At 38.3% G+C, this 20,815-nt stretch overlaps 1 protein-coding gene across 3 annotated transcripts in view; it reads right to left on the minus strand.

The window, feature by feature from the left end:
- Positions 1-6,496, minus strand: part of gulp1b (GULP PTB domain containing engulfment adaptor 1b) — a 109,005-nt gene extending 102,509 nt beyond the window's left edge. For all 3 annotated transcript variants that reach the window (XM_056459605.1, XM_056459607.1, XM_056459606.1), the window contains exon 1: positions 6,404-6,496. In XM_056459605.1, the coding sequence (XP_056315580.1) occupies positions 6,404-6,458 (55 nt within the window). In that variant the 5' untranslated portion in view covers positions 6,459-6,496. The remainder of the gene's footprint in view (positions 1-6,403) is intronic.
- Positions 6,497-20,815: the final 14,319 nt, after the last annotated feature.

Raw genomic sequence — 20,815 nt, forward strand, 5'->3', positions numbered from 1 at the left:
GGAAGCAAATCAGGCTTTGATTGTAGATATACCAAATAGTGCAATTTTTTTTCACACTGCGTGACTATCTAGGGTAGCATTCAGCTGCTGCTGGTGGATCTGTGACGGGAATACACAATGCATGACTACAAAACAATCGGCGACAACTCCATTTGGCTCACAAACGCAGACAAAAAGATCCCTCAAGATCACTTGCAGGCTGGAAATGATGCAATAAATATTTTACATAATCTGTCACTCAAATGGTCCATTCACTGTAGCCTGATTTACAGCGAAAGGGCAAAAAGAAGATTACAGGAGGAAATGTTTGGGGAGCAAAAGTGCAAAACAATTGTTGGAGGTCCATAAATAATTGCAATGTAGGCTACTGCTGCGGCTGATCAAGCAAATGTTGTTTTTGTTTCTGTTTAATGTATAAAGCTTATTTATTCTGATTTTGTGGACTATAGCTCCTCCCCAAACTCTCAGCTAACCTGTATCCTGCTCTCTCATTGGCTATTGGTCAACACTGATGTGTTTTTTAGTCAGAACTCATTCACACAGCATAATTTGAAATTGCCAACATGTTCAGATATTTAAAGAGCCCCTATTATGTATTAAAAAGGGTCCTATTTTGGTTTTGGGGGTCTCCAACAACATACTGATATGCATGCAAGGTCAAAAAACACTTTAATTGTCTTAAAATATGCATTTATTTTTACCTAATCATCCCAACAACTCCCATATGATTCGTTCAGCGATTAATTTGTTCCCAAACCCTCCTTAGTGCGATGCTAATCTGCGCTGATTGGTTCGATGAGCCAGTCTGTTGTGATTGATCGACTGCGTTCAGCGTGAGACAGAGAGAAATGCCCACCATGGCTTATCAACAATTTTGAAATAGTCAGAGTGCATAGTGTATGTGTGAGCATACCTGCCAACACTCGGGATTTTCCCTGGAGTCTCCCATATTTCAGACCCATTTCCCGCCACCCTCCTGTTTTATTTCTCCCGGAAAACTCCTGTAATTTTAACTCCCCCCTCCCCCAGTCCTTAACATTTCGGTACAGTCTGCGAAACCCCTGTGTCGCCAACTTTTGTATAGGATCCGATCGCATCGGCCGCCCGAAACACGCTTCATAGTACAGTTACTAACACCACAGTAATCAATAGTTTTAAACACGGTGCACTTTCAGATTTAAGGTTTAGCTGGATATTTCACTTCACTTAAAGCTGTGTTACACATTGCATGGAAGGTCATTCAAAAAAAAAATAATAGGGGCTCTTTAACGTGCCAAATATTTCAGGGGCATTAGACACACATCGGCGATTTTCTCTGATTGCGTTTTTGATAATTCACATTGTGTGACTGTCGCATCGATTGGCCTCCGATTTCTGGCTTTTTGTAGGCCATTGATTTCACAAATCTGTCGGCGACCAAAAATCAAGGCTTAAATCGTACAGTGTTAACTCATCATAACCTGCATGGACTAACTGTTCACCTAAAGAATAACAATATGCGCTAGCAAAATAAACATAATGTAAACTCAGATTTCAGAGACTTTAAGCATGTTGATGTGGTTACGACAATCTGCTGAACTTCAAATTAAGCATTAGAATAGAGAACAAAGCTGACTGAAAATGGTATCTTGGTGCTCAAGTATCTGAGTAACTCAGAAACTGCTGATGTTCTGGGATTTTCAGAGGTTAAAGGAGAATGACTATATTGGTTCAGCGGATAGAAAAGCAACAGTAACGTAAGCAACTACTTGTAATAACCAAAGTCTGTAAAAGAACACCTCTGTCTCCACTACATGTTAAACCTTGAAGAAGATGAGCAAACTGAAGCTACATTCCACACAGGATGGCTAAAACTGGACAACAAGAGACTAAAAAAGCTGCCTTGTCTAATCAGTATGAATATTACTGAGACATCTAAACATCAGAATTTGATGTAAACGACATGAAAGCATACAGTAGCTCTATCCTGCCTTGTGGTTAAGCCAGGTCGTGGGGGTATAATGTATATGGGATGTTTTCACAGTCTGGGCCTCTTAATACTAGTTAAGTAACATTTATGGGTTAGCTCATCCAAAAATGTAAATTTCCTCACTATTTACTGACCTTCAAGTGGTTTATGAGTTTCTTTCTTCTGTTAAACTAAAATAACTTCAATGGCTACAGGTTTCCAGTATTCTTCAAGATATCTACTTTAGTGTTTAGCAGAAGAAAGAAAGTCAAAGAGGTTTAGAACAAGTAAAGAGTGGAAAAATTATGACAGAGTTTTCATTTTTTTGGGTGAACTATCCCTTTAAACACCACAGCCTGAGTATTATTGTTGAACATGTCTATATCTATATGTCCACATCTTGTGACATATATGCAATTCTCTAATCATGGTTTCTTGAACATGATAATGAGTTCAGTACACTCCAATAGCTCCACAGTCGCCGGATCTCAATAAAGCACCTTTGGGATGTGGTGGAAAGAGAGATTGGCATCATCAACGTGCAGTCGACATATCTGCAGCAGCTGCGTGCTATCATGTCAGTGAGTACACAATGTCTCTGAGGAATGTTTCCAGCACCTTGTTGAATCTATGCCATGCAAAAATTGAGATGGAGAGGAACGCAAAAGTGGTCCAGCATATATTAAAAAAGGATGTACCTAATGAATTGGCCGCTGATTTTGTTGCTGATAATTATGACTGAAGTCAATTTTGCATTTATAGCTACTGTACAGTATAGCTTCATTATACTGTGTTGTTCATTGCAGATGCATGAAATTGTAAAAATAAACTGACATTGCAATACTTTCAAAAAATGACTAAAAACTATTTATTAAAAATGAGTTGAAACAACACAATTCCTAAGTTTTTTTGGCATAACTTAAGGGTTTTGTTCAATCAACTTAAATTTGTAAAAACGATTAGGTTAAAGGTGCAGTAGGTGATTGTCTTCAGAAACATTTTTTGTTGTGCTGGTTTAAAGTCTCTTCACATTCCAATAGTAATAATTAAAGTAAATGATCTAAATGTATTTATTTGTATTTTTATATTCTGGGTAATAAATCTAAAGACATAAAACTAAAAAAAGTTCATCTAAAGCGTCGGGCCGATAATTCCCATATTTGTGATAAGTAGCCCAAACTGTCTGTGAGCAAATGTAGATTTTTACAACAGCTCATATTTGTTTACGCAGATCCGTCGATGTGTGTGCACGCGTGCCGCAGTCACGAGGACACAAGTGACAACAGCAAAATCGAACTCCTGAATCAGAATCAGAAAGAGCTTTATTGCCAGGTATGTTCACACAAACGAGGAATTTGAATCAATATTGGAGTTATTTTTGCATGCTGTAAGAAGGATGACACCATGGCTGAAGTATTTCTTTTAGACATGTAATGTTCTGTTTTAAAAGTATTTTAGTCACGCAAAGCTGATGTAGACTTTGTTGTCACAAATGGGATATATGCAGAGAAGTGTTGTTCGGCCACTGAAATCTTCCGGCGAACGATTGATGTGACTATTTTCAGTTTCATAAGGGACCTTTTACAGCATAGATAATAAAGATTTTTATTTAGTTTAACAACAAAACATCAGTAAATAGCGCTAATCTACCCTAGCCTGCTTTACTGCGGTGAAGTTGGTTTTATATTCACATTGGTTCATTTTTTAACAATGACAACCTGTGACGAGCTGATAGTACTCTTAACATTCGGTCTGAAATAGCATGAAAGTACGGCTTAGTAATAAGTGTCATTCCTGCATGCCACAGGCCAACCACTAAGCATACAGTAGTCGCTTTAGGACATTGTTTGAGTGAGACCAGCGATCCTTGATTGCATAAAATATTCCCACATTATGACAAGTTTTGTTTGATATCTACACAACTGAAAATGTGCTTGATTTAATACAGTTATTCGTTCAGAATTGTAGTATTATAAAGTACTATAAAGTTTTCTAACTGGCGAATGACATGATCTAGTGGGTCTCTGTCATCTTTAATGTGTGTTCTTGATTTCAGAAAGTGTGGCTTTGGACGGCAGGAGAGGGATTGTATTTGAAAGATATTATGCTAACCGGTTAGCATTTAGGCAGATCACCTACTGCACCTTTAAATTAATTGATTTGTGTTGTGACAACATGAAGGAATTGTGTGGACATTTTTACAGTGTATCTTGTTTGTTACAAGCGTAAATAAAACAATAGAGCAAAGAATTAACTAAATAAATGGTACGTTATGGTTTTCTATGGAGTTTGAGGATTTTAGGTACAAATATTGAATCAAATGTAAAATAGTCTTTGTATAAATAATTCAGTAATATATATATATTTCTAAAAGTTATTAATTATACAATTTCTTCCGCTTGAATGCATTAAACACTTGAAATGTTCACACATTCACAGGCCTTAAAAAACAGATGCAGATTAAAAACTTAACATTATGGTTAAATTCTGCAGGGACTCCACAAATATCACGTGTTCTGATTTTGCGATACTTTGTTTTTCTGCAATATACATTACGGTACGATTAAAATTTCATAAGATTACTTAAATACTTATTTGGGAAAAAAAATCAGGATTTTACATTAACTGGGATGACTTTAAAGGGACTGTTCATTCATGAATTCACTTTCTTTTCGACTTAGTCAATTTATTCATCAGGGGTCACTACAGAGGAATGAACTGCCAACTTATCCAGCATATGTTTTACGCAGCCGTTGCCCTTCCAGCCGCAACCCAACACTGGGAAACACCCATACAATGGAAAACACCCATACACTCTTGCATTCACACTCAAACTCTACGGCCAATTTAGATTATTCAATTCACATGTAGCGCATGTCTTTGGACTTGTGGGGGAAATCGGAGCACCCGAGAAAACCCACGCCAATACGGAAAGAACATGCAAACTCCACACAGAAATGCCAACTGACCCAGTCTGGGCTCGAACCAGCGACCTTTCTTACTGTGAGACGATTGTGCTACCCACTGCACCCCATGAAGCCGTATCTGCATAAAATATAATAAACAAAAAATGACAAGAATAGATGAATTCAATAGAACAAAAATGCTAATTAAATAAACAGTGATTTTCTGGGGATTCAGTATTCAGGTACAGAAAATAAAAATAAAAAGTGAAAATAACACTATAGTCTTTATTTCATAAATAATACAATTCATTTTTGTTAAACCTACTAAATTGATAACTTCTTGTGTCCAAATACCTTACATTTTTGCTTAAACAACATCACAGTCCATAAAAATACTTCGAAAATTTTGCAATGACTCCACAAATCACATTCTGACATGTGGTTCCTATAATCCCAACTCAATACTGCAGATCCTGCAATGTGACTATTGTGGTTGTGCACATTGCGATATCAATGCTGAAATGATAATTGTGCAGCCCTAGTTCTGAATTCCAACTCAACTTTGCATATTCTGTGATGTGACTATTGTGGATGCACACATTGCGTTATCAGAGCTGAAATAATATATTGCACAGCCTTAAGTTGTTTTCTTGTATGGAAAAGAGCAGCTTGTCTTGAACATTCTTCAAAATGGCTTATTTGTGTTGCAGAAAAAAATTTGCAGAAAGGTTTCAGAACAGCCCTAGGATTGATAACGTGACAGAATCTATTTATTATCAAATTTCATTTTGACAAAATCACATGTGGGGAATGAAAGGTGCATTTATTTAGCAAGCTCGCGTTTGATTGAAATCATTTTCAGAGGCAAATGGATTTACAGCCTGTGGGGGGAAAAAAGTCTAGCAGCCTTAGTTATTAAAGCACAACAACAGTAGGTAGCCTGAGAATGTCAGAATGTCATTATACTATTCTCTGGTTTTCCTCTGTCAAGGGCAGCAAACGGCGAGGGACACAGAGTCAGCAATATAATTATGAACATTATTCTGTCTCTGTCACACCTGGGGGGGGGGGGGGGGGGGGGTGGGGGGTTGGGGGGGGGGGTCGGTGGCTGGGCTCTGGGTCAATGCGTTTGGCTAATGTACAGCAGAACAGTGCTGAAACCACGGTACAGTTAAGCCCACTGAACTGAACAGCACAACTAACTTTATAACGCGGCGATCTAATACACACATGATGCACGAGTTTTACCAATACACCTGCTATTCCGCTCTCAATATCATGCATAACATTTTAGCACTAATAAAAATGACAAAAGTCCACTTATTGTGAATGTATTGTGTAGTTCAAGCAAAATATAGCAGTAGTCTATATGAATGCGCTTAAACAATAGACGTGACTCGTAAATCACATCTGTTTTGCAAACAGTCAACACGCAACAGATCCAAACACAAAACTACTTTTACGCTATCTTTGCAGAAAGCCTATAATGAAATGACTTAAACAGAAACCTGTCGCAACAACGAGCTGTTAAAAAGGGAATTTGACTTACACGGAAGGTTGATTTTGTAGTTATTCCCCTCAACCCTGAGCCCGTCCAGTCGCATCTGCAGCGAGTGGCTGGAAAAGCGCGCGCGTGTGTGCCTTTCCCTCCGCGCGCACTCCAGCCGCTTAAAAAGTTTAATGACGTCAACCGGGCATTTAAAACGCCGCTTTTTTTCACAGGAATGCAAGACGTGCTGTCTGCCTTAAAGGGACCGCGCACCCTAAAATCTCAATTAAAAAAATAACGAGAGAGAGAGAGAGAGAGAGAGAGAGAGATTTTGACATTTTTAAAAACCTTTTAATCGAAACCAGCAATTTAACAATTTATAAACCTACCACTTATATACATTAAAAATACCTTCATTTATTCATTTTGCTTCGGCTTAGTCGCTTTATTTATCAGGGGACGCCACAGCGGGATGAACCAACAACTTATGCATCACGTTTTACACAGCGGATGCCTATCCAGCTACAAACAGGTACAGGGAAACATCCATACACATTCATTCACACTCATACATAATGGCCAATTTAGTTTATTCATTTACAGATAGCGCACAAGTTTATATTTACGTATTGTTACATATACATTTAGGGCCATATATAATAAAAAAAAATAATAATAAAAAAAATAAAGTATTGAGCAAAAAAATAAATATCAAATGTAAAAATATAAAAAATTAAAATGCAAATCTCTAAAACTCGCAAAGCAAAAATTAAGTTTTGAGAAATAAAAATGAAATTTGCTAACAAAAAAGAACTGCAAGTAAAAATAAAGAAATGAAGCTTCTTTTTAAATGAGAATTATTTATATTATTGCAATTCTGCAATTACTGTACAGCGCTAATTACTGTTATTACATTTCTGTGAGGGGTAGGGATAGACATTAATAAATGCAATTTAATGGGATAATTTAATAATTAAAACAAATAAGTCTTGTTAATTTCAGGTGTTGTGCTGTAAAATGCACCACCTTGCTGAATTCACTTATCTGATTGCATAATATCCAACATTACCCTGTACTGGTGAAGGATTCGGTCCATAGTAGAGGTTTGCTTTTCGGCGCTACACTGGCTGCAGCGGTGTAATGATATTAATGTGTGGGTGACACGGTGGCTCAGTGGTTAGCACTGTCACCTCAGAGCAAGAGGGTCACTTGTTCGAGCGCCAGCTGGGTCAGTTGGCATTTCTGTGTGGAGTTTGCATGTTCTCCCCCTGTTTGCGTGGGTTTCCTTCGGGTGCTCCGGTTTCCCCCACAGTTCAAACACATGTACTATAGGTGAACTAAATTGGCCGTAATGTGTGAGTGTGAATGAGAGTGTATGGATGTTTCCCAGTACTGGGTTGCAGCTGGAAAAGCATCCACTGTGTAAAACATATGCTGGGTAAGTTGGCGGTTCATTCCGCTTTGGCGACCCCTGATGAATAAAGGGACTAAGCTGAAGGACAATGAATGAACGATGAGGAACGTTAAAGGGATAGTTGCTCTAAAAATTAACACAAAACACAAAACAAGATATTCTGAAGAATGTTTAAAAATACCAGCAACCATTTTCATTCAATAGGAACTAGGGAACTATGGAAGTCAATGGCTTTTTTAACAGCATTCCTCAGTATATCTTCCTTTGTGTTTAACAGACACATAAAACTCAATGTTTTGAACAAGCAGAGGATGAGTAAATGAAGACAGAATTTTAATTTTAGATTGTACTATCCCTTTAAAAAGTATTCATTCATTTTCTTTTCGGCTTAGTCCCTTTATTAATCCAGGGTCACCACAGCAGAATGATCCGCCAACTTATCCAGCATATGTTTTACTCAGCGGACGACCTTCCAGCCACAACCCATCTCTGGGAAACATCCATGCACACACATACACTATGAAAAATTTAGCCTACCCAATTCACCTGTACCGCATGTCTTTGGACTGTGGAGGAAACCAGAGCACCTGGAGGAAACCCACGCGAACGCAGGGAGAACATGCAAACTCAACACAGAAACGCCAACTGACCCAGCCGAGGCTCGAACCAACAACTTTCTTGCTGTGAGGCGACAGCACTACCTACTGCGCCACTGCGTCACCCTTTAAAAAGTATATAGACTATATTACTTGGTAAAAGTCAATAATAAGTTTTATATGCAAATCGATTTTTTAGTACTGCATGAATGTGAAAGGCTTATTGTGGCAAGCAAGTTATTTTAGTTTTTTTTTTTTTTAACTGATTGTCAAGACCTTAAACATGTATGGGACATTTTAGAGAGAACACATTGGTTTTTATAAATTATAAAGAATAAAATAGAGAAGGAAATTCTAAGTTTACTTTGGGAGTAATTATTTGCAAGTATTTAAAATAACATATATTTAAAATATTTTCACATTCAGTCTTATTTCTACTGTTGCAAAAATGTTTAAATTTAAAATGTTACGCAAAGATTTAAGATGTTTGCATTCCTTGACATTAATACTATGTTTAGCATTTATTAAAAGCAATCATTTATTATGTTGCTACTATATTCTTACATCTGTGTGTTTCAACATTAAACTGATGCATGTTTGATTACAATTTGCTTTGTCAGTCAGTGTATAGCAGGAGTATGTTGGATCATTTTGTTTTGTTATATGACTGGAACGAAGAGCAGGCTGTGGAGGGAATATTGCTGCTCTATTATATGATCTACAGTGATAACAACCACAGCAAATGCTTAGCGAAACTTTAAATTGCCACTTGTTATATCTTGTGATCAAAATGATACCCCCCACTCTACAATTCCTCTTGACCATGATGCATTCCTGCACACAAGAGTGCTTGTATTATACTTAAAGTAGTGGGATATGAATTAAACCTATTCTTGGACTAGCAGCATTTACAGATAAAGAGCACCAATTTTGTTCTTTTTTAAAGATCGCCCGTTTTGTTTTGGAGGTCTCCTACAATAGATTTATGTCAATCCAAGGTCAAATAATTCTCCTGATAAAACACATCCAAGTATGAAAATTCATAAGAGGGAACTTTAATATCCCTAACTATCCTGATTCCCTCAACAGCCAATAATTAATTAGGAAAAAAATATGTAATAATAAATATAACTAGACAGCAATTTACACTCAGACACTCTCTTATGGTCATGAAGCTTCTTAAAATATCCAGACTCATTTTGATTACGCATCTCACATTTCTGGAGAGCACCAAATACATCCCAGGAGCTACGTTTTCTTACAGTTTTTGTTTCGCGAAGCCACCAGAAGCCGCTGTGTACGCTTTTTCAGATCTCAAATTTCTCTCGCGAGTGCCATTCGCACCTGCTCTTCTCGCGTAAATCCACCAGAGGCCGCTGTCAACTGACTGACTGACCAATCCTTACCCCATCCCTAAACCCAACCAATAGTGTTTTCAAAAGCACAGATTGATCAGCGCCCACCCACTTCCCTAAACCCAATTGACAGCGTTTTCAAAAGCAATGCAGAAAAAAAGAAGTCCTCATCTTATACCACATTTTCAGATTTTACCACATTCTCCCCCTGTTATTTACTTGATTATTTTATTTGTTGGGTTTTGTTTTTGTCTTAACTGCCTTCTGGACTCGAACCCCATCATCACGGTCAACTGCGCCTCAAATCCTCCAACGCGGGGAACCACTGGACAAACTAGTCATAGCAGAAAAGCTGTCCATACAGAGGTAAAACTGGTTTATACTTATGCGTTGAGTGATTGGCATGACCCACGTCACATGCCTTGAGCGTAGTAGTGCATTTTTGGTTCTGCGCGCTGTTTGTGTTGATTTGCAATAACACTTTCGAAACGCTAGCTGACAGTAGGTTGTTATGTTCCTCTGTGTCGAGTTTCCTCATGCGTGTTTTGTTTTTTCTGAATGCTACCTTAAGGGCCGATCACACCGAATGCGCATTTCCGTTCCAAAAACACGAGGTGTACCTTACTGCCTTTTTTTTGCTGACAAGAAAAAAGAAGTGGGGTGCACTTTTTATGTTGCTAGGCAATGACTGAATCAGCTGGGAATTGTGCGTGAGTGTTGCTGTTGATATTAATATAATTTCAATGTCTAATAATATTCTGATATTCAAGATTTGTGAGTCATACAGCACCGGATAACTCAAAACAGCAGCCATAAGTCTGTCCTCCATGTTTAAAAGTCGACAACACAAACACTGTAGACACCTCAATGCAAACCCTGCCTCTGCTTTCTTTTGATTAGAGAATGACAAAGACACGACTGACACAAGACTCCACTCAGAGTTGACCTTTTTCAACTGCGAGTGCAAAGAGCGCAACGGCAAAAACGCGAAGTGCAGCATGCGGTTAAAAGCGAGGCTCGCAGGGCGCATAAGCAGCATGCAAAAACTCTCGCAGCCGTTAGTAAATCATTTTAAAAAGGCGCCTCTCAACGCAAAAATCACATTCGGTGTGATCGGCCCCTTAATGTACAAGTATCTAAAACTCCAATGTGCACCAACTTTAATCATAAGGTAAACACAAAACAACAGTTTCCATCTGGAGCTACTTCACGGGACTGGACACCTGTAAACACTTGCTCCAACGGGTTCGTGTTGCTCTTGGTCCCGCCCACACTGGTCACAGCTACCAAGCCGACTAATCACAGAGCTTGTGCTATGTGTCATTGCAACGTGTAGTTATATTTTTTGAGACATGCGCGTCAGCGTCGCCTTCAGCCACGACAAGGGCTATGCAACTGTGCGAAGGCTGCATTAGAGCAAATGCGTGCGTTTGACACAGAAGTTTAAATTAGCGTTAAGCGGTCTACTGGTAAGCGCGAAAAGAAACGGTGTGATACCATCCCGTAGCATTCATTTTAAAATCGAAATACAGCCATACGTTGCTCTGGCTACATAATTCGCAATCTCCAGAAATGCATATAAAGGTACGTTTTCAGAATGAGCCTATATTGCAACTGTAAGTCTGTTTCTAACTAAATTAGAAATAAATAATCTTGACTTTGAAATATGCAACATTTTCATATCTGGTAGATCTTACACTTTTTAACAGTTTCGTCATTAAAACTTTCAGATTAATGACAATAAAAAACAATTTAATAACAAACAGGGGAATGGAAAAGGATTTGATTGGTTTTGTTTATTGTAGGCCTGCCACATGAGTCTCATTTGCATGTACTGGGCACACAGAAATCAGTCCTGAGCAACAAATTCTCAAACTTTACCTAAGATGTAAATTACAACATCACCTTTAGATTAGATATGACTGCTTAAAACATTAATAGCCCAGACACAACAATTCTCATTTAAAGAGCCCCTATTGTGGGTTTTTGAAAATGACATTCCATGTAGTGTGTAACACAGCTCTAAGTGAAGTGAAATATCCAGCTAAGGCTTAAATCTGAAAGTGGACAGTTTTTAAAACTATTGATTCACCTGAAAAAAGAGTCGACTCATCGTGGTTAGAATGAATCGTCTTCAAAACGAGTCTTTAGCCGTTTCGGCATGACGTGGCTACAAAACATAAGCCCCGCCCAATTGTTGCGCACGCAAACCCGGGAAAATTTAAACCGCGGCCCCGCCCACTAACCCAGCAGCAAATACAAACAGATCCTGAAGTCATCATGAGTCATGAAGACGCTGTGCTTACCCGGATATTTTTGGAAGTGTGAGGGAAATGGGCGATTCATTGGTTTGTTAAAGGAAGGATCAGAAAAGACTACTGATGTATGAGACTTGTGAGACGAATGGATAGACAATACACTAGGGGTGCGTGCAAAATAAGGTCAGTTGATTAGGCACAAAGGCAGCCTGCTGTAGCTGAGGAGGAGCTCTGGTGAGCGCTACAACCCCCTGGCTGGGGATGTGATCTCTGGGCAAAGCAGAGTACAGGTAAGCCCTGAGAACATATAACACTTTAAACAAGAGGTGCCACAGCAATGATTGCAAATAGAAATGATCTAAGTTGCAGCTGAGAAGGAAGAAAAGCTCCAAAATGAAAGATAATTGAAGAAAACAGACCTGGTCCACGACTCATTTCATAAGTGTAAGTAAAAGGCTGTCTCCTTGTTTTCTCTAGCTTGCAAATGATGTATTCAATTGTGTTTTGTTACTTGTAACCACTTGTACGGTATCAGGTTAACTCTTTATATTCTCATATCGCGTCTAATGCCATGTTTAAATGCGACGCGTGCCTCTTTGTTTACGGATTTAAACGCGTTTGTGAGCTTGTGTTCCACTGCCGTTTGTCGTTGCTATGGTCACCGTCAGGTATTCCTACACACACACAGCGGTCAAGGTTCAGAATAGTTCAGCTTTTGCTGCTGTGTGGATTAATACTGAATGTGTGTCATAGTTAAGAATGGAGCAATATGCTGGTGTTTAACTACACGGTTTTTGGTGGTAAGGTGTCAGAATAACACTGTTGAGTAAGTTTTACTATGACGCATGTTTCAGGCGTCCACTGCGATCGGATCCTATACCAATGTTGGCGAACCGCAGGCTTGACAAACAGCGCTGGGCATTTATCTTATGCTGAACACTGTCGACCAATCACAACAGGCTGTCATCGGTCCAATCAGCACAGATTAGCTTCATATGAGAGTCGCTGGGATATTTGGTAAAATTAAATTATATTATAATACCATAAAAGTAATAATATTATAAGACCATAAAAGTGTTTTTTAACCATGCACACATATCAGTATGTTGTTGGAGACTCATATAACCGAAATATGACCCTTTTTAATGTATAAGATGGGCTCTTTAATATATATATATATATATAAGCAATTAGAGTGACTACCGTTGTTTTAGATTTTTTAAACAGTTCATCTATTCAATCAGCAGCTGGTAGATATTTGTATTCAATCTAGAAGAAACACTCGCTTCCTTGTAAAAGTGGCTCCTAATCAGAAATCGGGAGAGCAATCAGCGTGTGATCTCCTTTCACCTGCATCTGTGTGATGACTTGATCTCTGTGCATCTGTTCATTTCAAGAAAAAAAAAACAATCTCCGTTTCTGTCTGCTTGTGTGTCTAATCAATAATGTGTGCCATTCAGGCAGAATGTTCCAAAACCTGGATTCCATTTGTCATTTGTCAACCACAGCATATTTGCAATCAATTTAACTTTACGCTCCAAGAGAAAAGCATATGTTTACCAAGGCACTGCACTCTCAAATGTTCAATGGGTTGGTTTAAAAAAATTGTAATGTGTTTTCATTTTTAATAATGCTGCATGTGTTAAGGAAATATGGTAGTTTCTAGAAAAGTTGGTAAACAGCTTTAAAAAACCATTGTTCTGTGGCAATTGGAGGCTCCGCCTTTTTTGAAGCGGATATGCCTTGAGGTCAAAATGACATCAAAAAACATGTCAAAAAATTTCAACTGACTACCTTGATGTCAAAATGACATCAATTTGACATCTAAAATTGGTGTAAAAAATATGTCAATAATCCATAAAAAAATATATATATATTCCAATATTAGATGCCAATATTAGTTTTTATTGTACATCAGGGTAGTTTACACGTATTAGGGATACAAAAACCAGTGTATATTTGAAAGCTTCAAATTGACATCTAAAAATTGGTGTAAAAAACAGCCTGATCTCACGAGAGTGAGTATTTTACATTTTGTCAGTTTAGTGGCTAATCTGTAAGAATTCGTACGAGTTCAGTCGATTAAGTATGTATGATTTTAAAAATGAGTCTTGACACCCAATCCCGCCCCTAAATCCATCCGTCATTGGGTGATGAGCAAATTGTACTAAATTGTATGTATTAGATTTTACGAATTTATACGAATTAGCTACTTAATCAAAAAGTTGCGAATTGCTGTGAGATTGCGTTGTAAAAAACACCAAAATCCATTACATTTTTTCTTACTCCAATGTTAGATGTCAATTTGACGTTGTTTTAACTTCAAGGTATAGTTTACATGTATTGGGGATACAAAATCCAGTGTATATTTAAAATATTCAAATTGACATCTAAAATTGGTGTAAAAAACACGTTAAAAAATCCATTAAATTGTTTTTACTCCAATGTTAGATGTCAATTTGACGTTATTTTTACATCAAGGTATAGTTTACATGTAATGGGGATACAAAATCCAGAGTACGTTTATACGATTCAAATTGACATCTAAAATTCAATATTCAAATTCAAGAAACACGTCAAAAATCCATTACATTTATTTGACTCCAATGTTAGATGTAAATTTAATGTTGCTTTGACATCGAGGCAGTTTACATGTATTAGTGATATACAAAATCTATTTGAAAGCTTGACAAGTGAAGCTTTCAGGTGAATAAAACTTATATTATAGTAGTTTTTGTGTTATTATTTTGTCTGTCTAAAGGGCATCAATGTGTGTGGGTGTTGATCGCACATTACTGATATATTTTTTGATGTCAATATCAGTATCAATTTACTGGGCTACAGTCTATTCCAAATAGGATATATCACCCTCTGAAGGGTGCCATATTGAAACTGTTTTGGAAGCCAAAGTTCTCAAATTGGCCACTTCGAAGGGCATTTCGCAATGAAGGATTTCAAAGGGTAACTGATGGACACTTCAGGCCTCGTAATCATTGTTGTTTGTTGTCACACTCTGCGTTCCATACAGAAGGGCTCATTCCTTTGCTCTAATCCCTTCGAAGTTGTCACTCTGGAAGATAAACACTTCATAGTGATTAGGGCATAGGAATGAGCCCTTCTGTATGGAACGCAATGATTCTCTATATTCTATTCAGTCCAACAAGGTCAGACATGCGTGAGTAAAAACATGAGAACTGAAGAGCTACTTTATAGTAAAAATTGAATTGATATTCTAATTGAAAGCAACACTGACATTTTTTCATATTTAGTCCTTTTAATTCAGTATTTCTATCGAAATGCTATGAAATTGAATGACTTGACCCTCTTAACAGTTTTCTTCTTAATGTTGTATTTTTAAATGTATGGTTTTGTTGTTGTTCAGAGAAAAATAATATTAATATTTACATTTTATTTAATATTAATATTGAACTGCCCATGTTATTTGAAACTCACTTTTACCTATTGATCTACTAATCTTTTCTGCAGGCACAGGATGTCAACATGACGCCATATTGACGTTGTACCCCAATGTACCCCAACGTTGTGGGGATGTTGGATTTTTTTTGGAAATAAAAATCGGGTTGACGTCAGAAGCCAACGTCAATGTCCAATGTCCAACCTAAAATCAACCAAATATCAACATAATTTGATGTCGTTATTGGACATCAAGATAACATCTTTAGACACTGGCTAGACATTAAATTTTGGTCACCTGTTGTCATGACCTAAATCTAACCTAATATTAAAGTCTTATGATGTTGTGTGCCCGCTGGTACTAATGTGTTTTCATCTACTGTGAACTTCATTTTTAAAGATACTGCATAGCCTCTGAAAAATAAAGATATGAGAGCTGTCACTGGGGTGGTATCTTTTCAGAAGATACACACGTTGGGTCTATTTGTACTTCAAATGTACATAAAGTATTAGCGCCTAAAAGTACAAAAGTAGGTCTAATTGTAGGTATTTTCAAAAGGTAGTCTACTGCCCCAGTGCCAGCTCTCGTACCATTATTTATGTTGTATCTTGGTGATATATAATTGACTACTGATTGACAGCCTAACCCTGAGGGTCTAGAATTGTTTTGTGATAGCTATGAAAATGTGCATTTTTGTTGATTTGCCCATCTGTCAACCCTGATTCAATCAACCATACAACCTGTAACACTACCAGCTCCTTCTAAATGCGTATGTAACGTGATGTATCATATCCAAAGCTGAGAAAATGAAATCTGTGTATATTCAAAAAGCCCACAGAGCTGTAATTGTTTCCCCGTTTCCTCTTTATTTCCTGTCCTATTTTCATTTTTAGCACACAGCAGGTCTGCTTTGTGCTTGTATTGTCAACAATCATTAGTGAACCGAACCACAATAATTAATACAATCCCTTTCAGGAAAATCATTACTCCTTAATTAAATGCACTGAAATGTGGTTAGCATCAAAATAACTAAAACAAATCTAACAAACATCAGGAGCATAACACACCAGTGAAACTTTTAGAAAAAAAATTAAGATACTAAACATTGTACTAATATCTATTTTCATACTACTAGGATTTATTTTAGCTGTTTGTATCTGTTCCGTTAAGTACCAATACTTATTCATTTTGTGCACACTCCTTAATTACAAATGCCTTTTTAAAATACTAGTATATATTCATTAGATAGCAGTACATGGTAGTATGATAATTGTCGCAATCACCATTGATGTAGTCCAGACAGATCGCTGGAGAAATACACACACGCCAAAGTTAAGAACTACAAATCCCGTCAGCCACCACACACACACCTGTTCTGGTTTTCTAATAATAATAATAATAGTTATAATAAATTTTCTTTATATAGCGCCTTTCTAGAGCTCAATGACACTGACCATTGCTTGCCTGACCATTCTCATAATAAACCTGCATTTGAATTCGCACCTCTGTTGTCAACGTCCCATCCCATAACAGAAGACTCAGTCAAACATGGATCCAGCGGGTCTCAGGATTATGCGTCTTTGTCAGGAAGCCCGGCCTATCGAGGAGTATGTTAACATCCATGAGTGATTTATGCCTCATGATATTTTTTCATGGTGGACATTCCAAACCATTTTATTCCAGCATGCTACGTAAAGTTTATTTATAAACTAATTTCGAGAGGATTACATGCTTATGATTGCTTGCAGCCGGCCCCGCATTATTCAATTTATGATTCACCAATCAGAGGATTCCTAAGCCACTATAAATACCCTAAGTTCCATATCACAGCCATCTTCGTTTTGAAGAATCCCCCCTTCCACCCCCACTCCACCTCCTTTCCTAGATAGGTGGCACGGTGCGGAATTTACATGTTCTCCCCGTGCTCACGTGGGTTTCCCCCGGTTTCCTCCCACTGTCCAAAAACATGCAACTTAAGTTAATTGACTAATCCAAATCGGCACCATGCTCCTAGTAAGTAGTTATCTCTTAAGAGCAATCACTATCTGTTCATTAGCTACTACAGCAGGGGAGTTCTCGAGATCTACCTGAGCTCAAACTCCCCTCTCGCCTCGCCTAAGTGTGAACTCTTGAAACAAATCTCACTGGACTGTAGAAAAAGACATTAATTTGGCAATTAGTCTGTCGGGTACCATCGCTGTGGTAGATGAGGAGGGGGGGAGGGGGGGCAAAGAACAGCAAGACCCGCTGATGCCGGGGCTTACTATTCACCCCACTAACTCTAGTATGTTGGCATTACCTATATTCCTATCTCCTGATCATTTTGCCACCACCACACAGTCATGACACAAAATGGCCACCAGGTCACCAGCTCACAAGATGGCCACAGCCAGTTTGCCAGCTCAGTCTATGGTCACCGCTTGTCTGCCGCTGGCTCAGAAGATGAATTCCTGTCGTGGGTCTCATCCTGTCATAGTTCTTGTCGTAGTTCCTATTCCTGAATCACCATTACCTGAGCTACAAGAATGGCCACCACCGTCTGAGTTGCTTGAGCTGCGGCCACCACCGGAGTTGCTACTGCCAGAGCTGCCACCACCACCTCCAGAGCTGCCAGATCCTCCTTCACCACCAGAGCTGCCAGATCCCCTGTCACCCCAGAGCTGCCAGACCCTCCATCACTACCAGAGCTGCCAAACCCTCCATCGCTACCAGAGCTGCCAGACCCTCCATCACTGCCAGAGCTGCCAGATCATCCTTCATCACTGCCAGAGCTGCCAAATCCTCTGCCACTGCCAGAGCCGCCACCTGAGTCCCACAAATGGCCAGAGCCCTGTGACTTCCCAGAGCCATATGATTTCCCAGAGTCGCCAGAGCCGTGTGAATTCCCAGAGCCACCAGGTCCGTGTGACTTCCCAGTGCTTCCTGAACCAAAGCCTCCTCACCCACTGGGTTTAAATGAACTGCCAGTGCCTCCTGGACCAAAACCTCCTTACCCACTGGGGTTATATAAACTGCCAGTGGCCCTTGAACCTAAGTCTCCTGATCAACTGGAGTTATCTGAACTGTCAATGCCTGCTGAACCAAAGCTCCACTCTCCAGGCCCTCCAGAGCTCCACGCTCCAGGCCCTTCGCAGCTCCACGTTCCGTCGCAATCACCATGCCACACACATGCCACAGTTAAGAACTACAAATCCCAGCAAGCACCACACCGGTTTTCTGTTGATTACATACATACACACACACGGCTGGGAGCTGCTCATGAACTGATTAGATGGACTTTTTTTAACAGCACACACACACACTTCAGTGCTGAGTCTTGTTATATTGTATTGTGAACATTACGACGCGTTTCCTTTGCCTTGCCGTGTTTGATCCTTGCTTGTTCTTTTTGTTTGCGTTGCTTACTGCCTGTTCTGACCATTAGCCTGTTTATTGACCACGACTCTGGATTCCCTGCATGCATCTGTTTGCCCCTGTTTTGACCATTGCTTGCCTGATCATTCTCATAATAAACCTGCATTTGGATCCTTAACTCCATTGTCCAGCATCCTCACATAACAACAATATAGTCATTATTCATTATTAGAAACTAGTTTTAATTATACAGTGCTAGTACTTATTAGATTCAATAGTAATTTGATAGATACTAGGACCTAATACTATGGATACTAATTTAGTTGATTGGTAAGGCATGATAGGATCTCCTAAATCTCCTAATAAGAACAAAAGAGGTTTGCTGTAATTAAAAAGGTGCCTTTACACAGACTTTGTTGGTTTATTTAATTTTTAAAGTTTAAAATCTAATCCAAACATACTCAGTTTTAAAAAAAAGTAGTTTTTTTGTGTTCAACTGTGCTTGTTTTGCTATAAACCTTACTCCCAGATATGTCACATTAGTGTCACATGGCTTAAGTGACCAATCAATCAAGTAAAGACAGATGATGTACCTTGCGTAGGTGTTTACTACCAGATCATAGCTGGATTGATGCATGCCTTTACAATGAATACAGCACATTTAAAAGCACTCTGTGTGATTATATGCACACATCCATATGTCAGTAAACTAAACACCTCACATTGTATTCAAAATAAGAACGGAATCACTGGGGCATATGAGAAGTCACGCTTGCATCTAAATTCACATCACTGCATCTATATGAGCCAGATGTAAATAATCAGCTGTGTAGGTGAGCCGGTGTTAACCGATGGCCAGACAGCCGTAAATCAGACTGAACGTCTTATAATGAGTCTCTCTCCTGTCTGATCCTGCTAAAGATCCGCCTTGAGCGAGCTCATTTAACAGCTTCTCTTCATTTGCATCAGACACCTCATAAACAAGATGTCCATTAAAACAGTCCGCTAATAGGATTCTGTCTCATTCTTCTGCTAGAGCTTGTCATTTAAAAACACATCAGACTGATCATCATCACAACATAGAAAGACAACAGATCTCATCAGCAGTGCGTGACTCATAATGGCCATTTTATTCTTTTACTGCTTTTCTTCTGAAACGGCTTGTAGATTTGTTCTCTTCAATGATATTCCATATGATATTATTTCTGACAAGCTTTCTTGATAACAACTGATTGTTTGGTTTTACCATGCTCAAAATAATATGTGTTGAGTATCTGTTTTTTATTGTATCAGGCAAACCAATAATCAAACATCAAAAATCAGTCCAAAAAATATTTAAAAGCTATTATTTACATGGCTATTTCTTAAACCTGTGCCTACGAGTTTTGGCAAACAACTGCCTTCATCAGGGTAACAGTGTTCACCCTGATGAATGCAGTTGTTTGCCGAAAGGCATAGGTGCTGTTTTAAGGAATAGCCATGTCAATAAAGGCTTTTAAATATTTTTTCGACATTTTTCAAGTGCCTTGGACTGATTTTTGCTTTTTATTCTGATGAATCCCTTATCCAAAGGCCACAAACACATTATTTAAGCTACCCCTGAGCACTTTTTGTTTGATTTTCAATAATCAAACACTTTTACATATGAATAATCAGCGTTGGTTGTAAATGTAAATTAATGCATTTATTCCATGGTCTGTTGAAATTCTTGATTCTGATTGGCTGGATGGTGTGCAATACAATTATTGGTCACTTTAAGGTACGATTCTCATGGTAACATGATAACAGCTGATGACGGCACAGTTTTAAGTTTGGTTGACCAACCAGCAAAGAGGGGGCGTGTAATTCTCTAATTTTAAAACTGTTTATTCATTTTGCTTTTATCAGATTTTAATTTTGTGTGTAAAAAGAAATGTAATGAAAACAAAAATAAATATTTGAAAGATTTTTTTTTTTCGTGAGAAGGTTAACATTTGTCATAAATTAACTGTTTATTTGTTTTTCTGTTTTGAAAACAAAAACATGAAAACTAATTATACGCGGGTGGCAGGTTCACAGAATAAACTACTAATTTGCTGCT

The sequence above is a fragment of the Danio aesculapii genome, chromosome 6, assembly GCF_903798145.1.
Source record: "Danio aesculapii chromosome 6, fDanAes4.1, whole genome shotgun sequence".
In the NCBI taxonomy this organism is placed as follows: domain Eukaryota; kingdom Metazoa; phylum Chordata; class Actinopteri; order Cypriniformes; family Danionidae; genus Danio; species Danio aesculapii.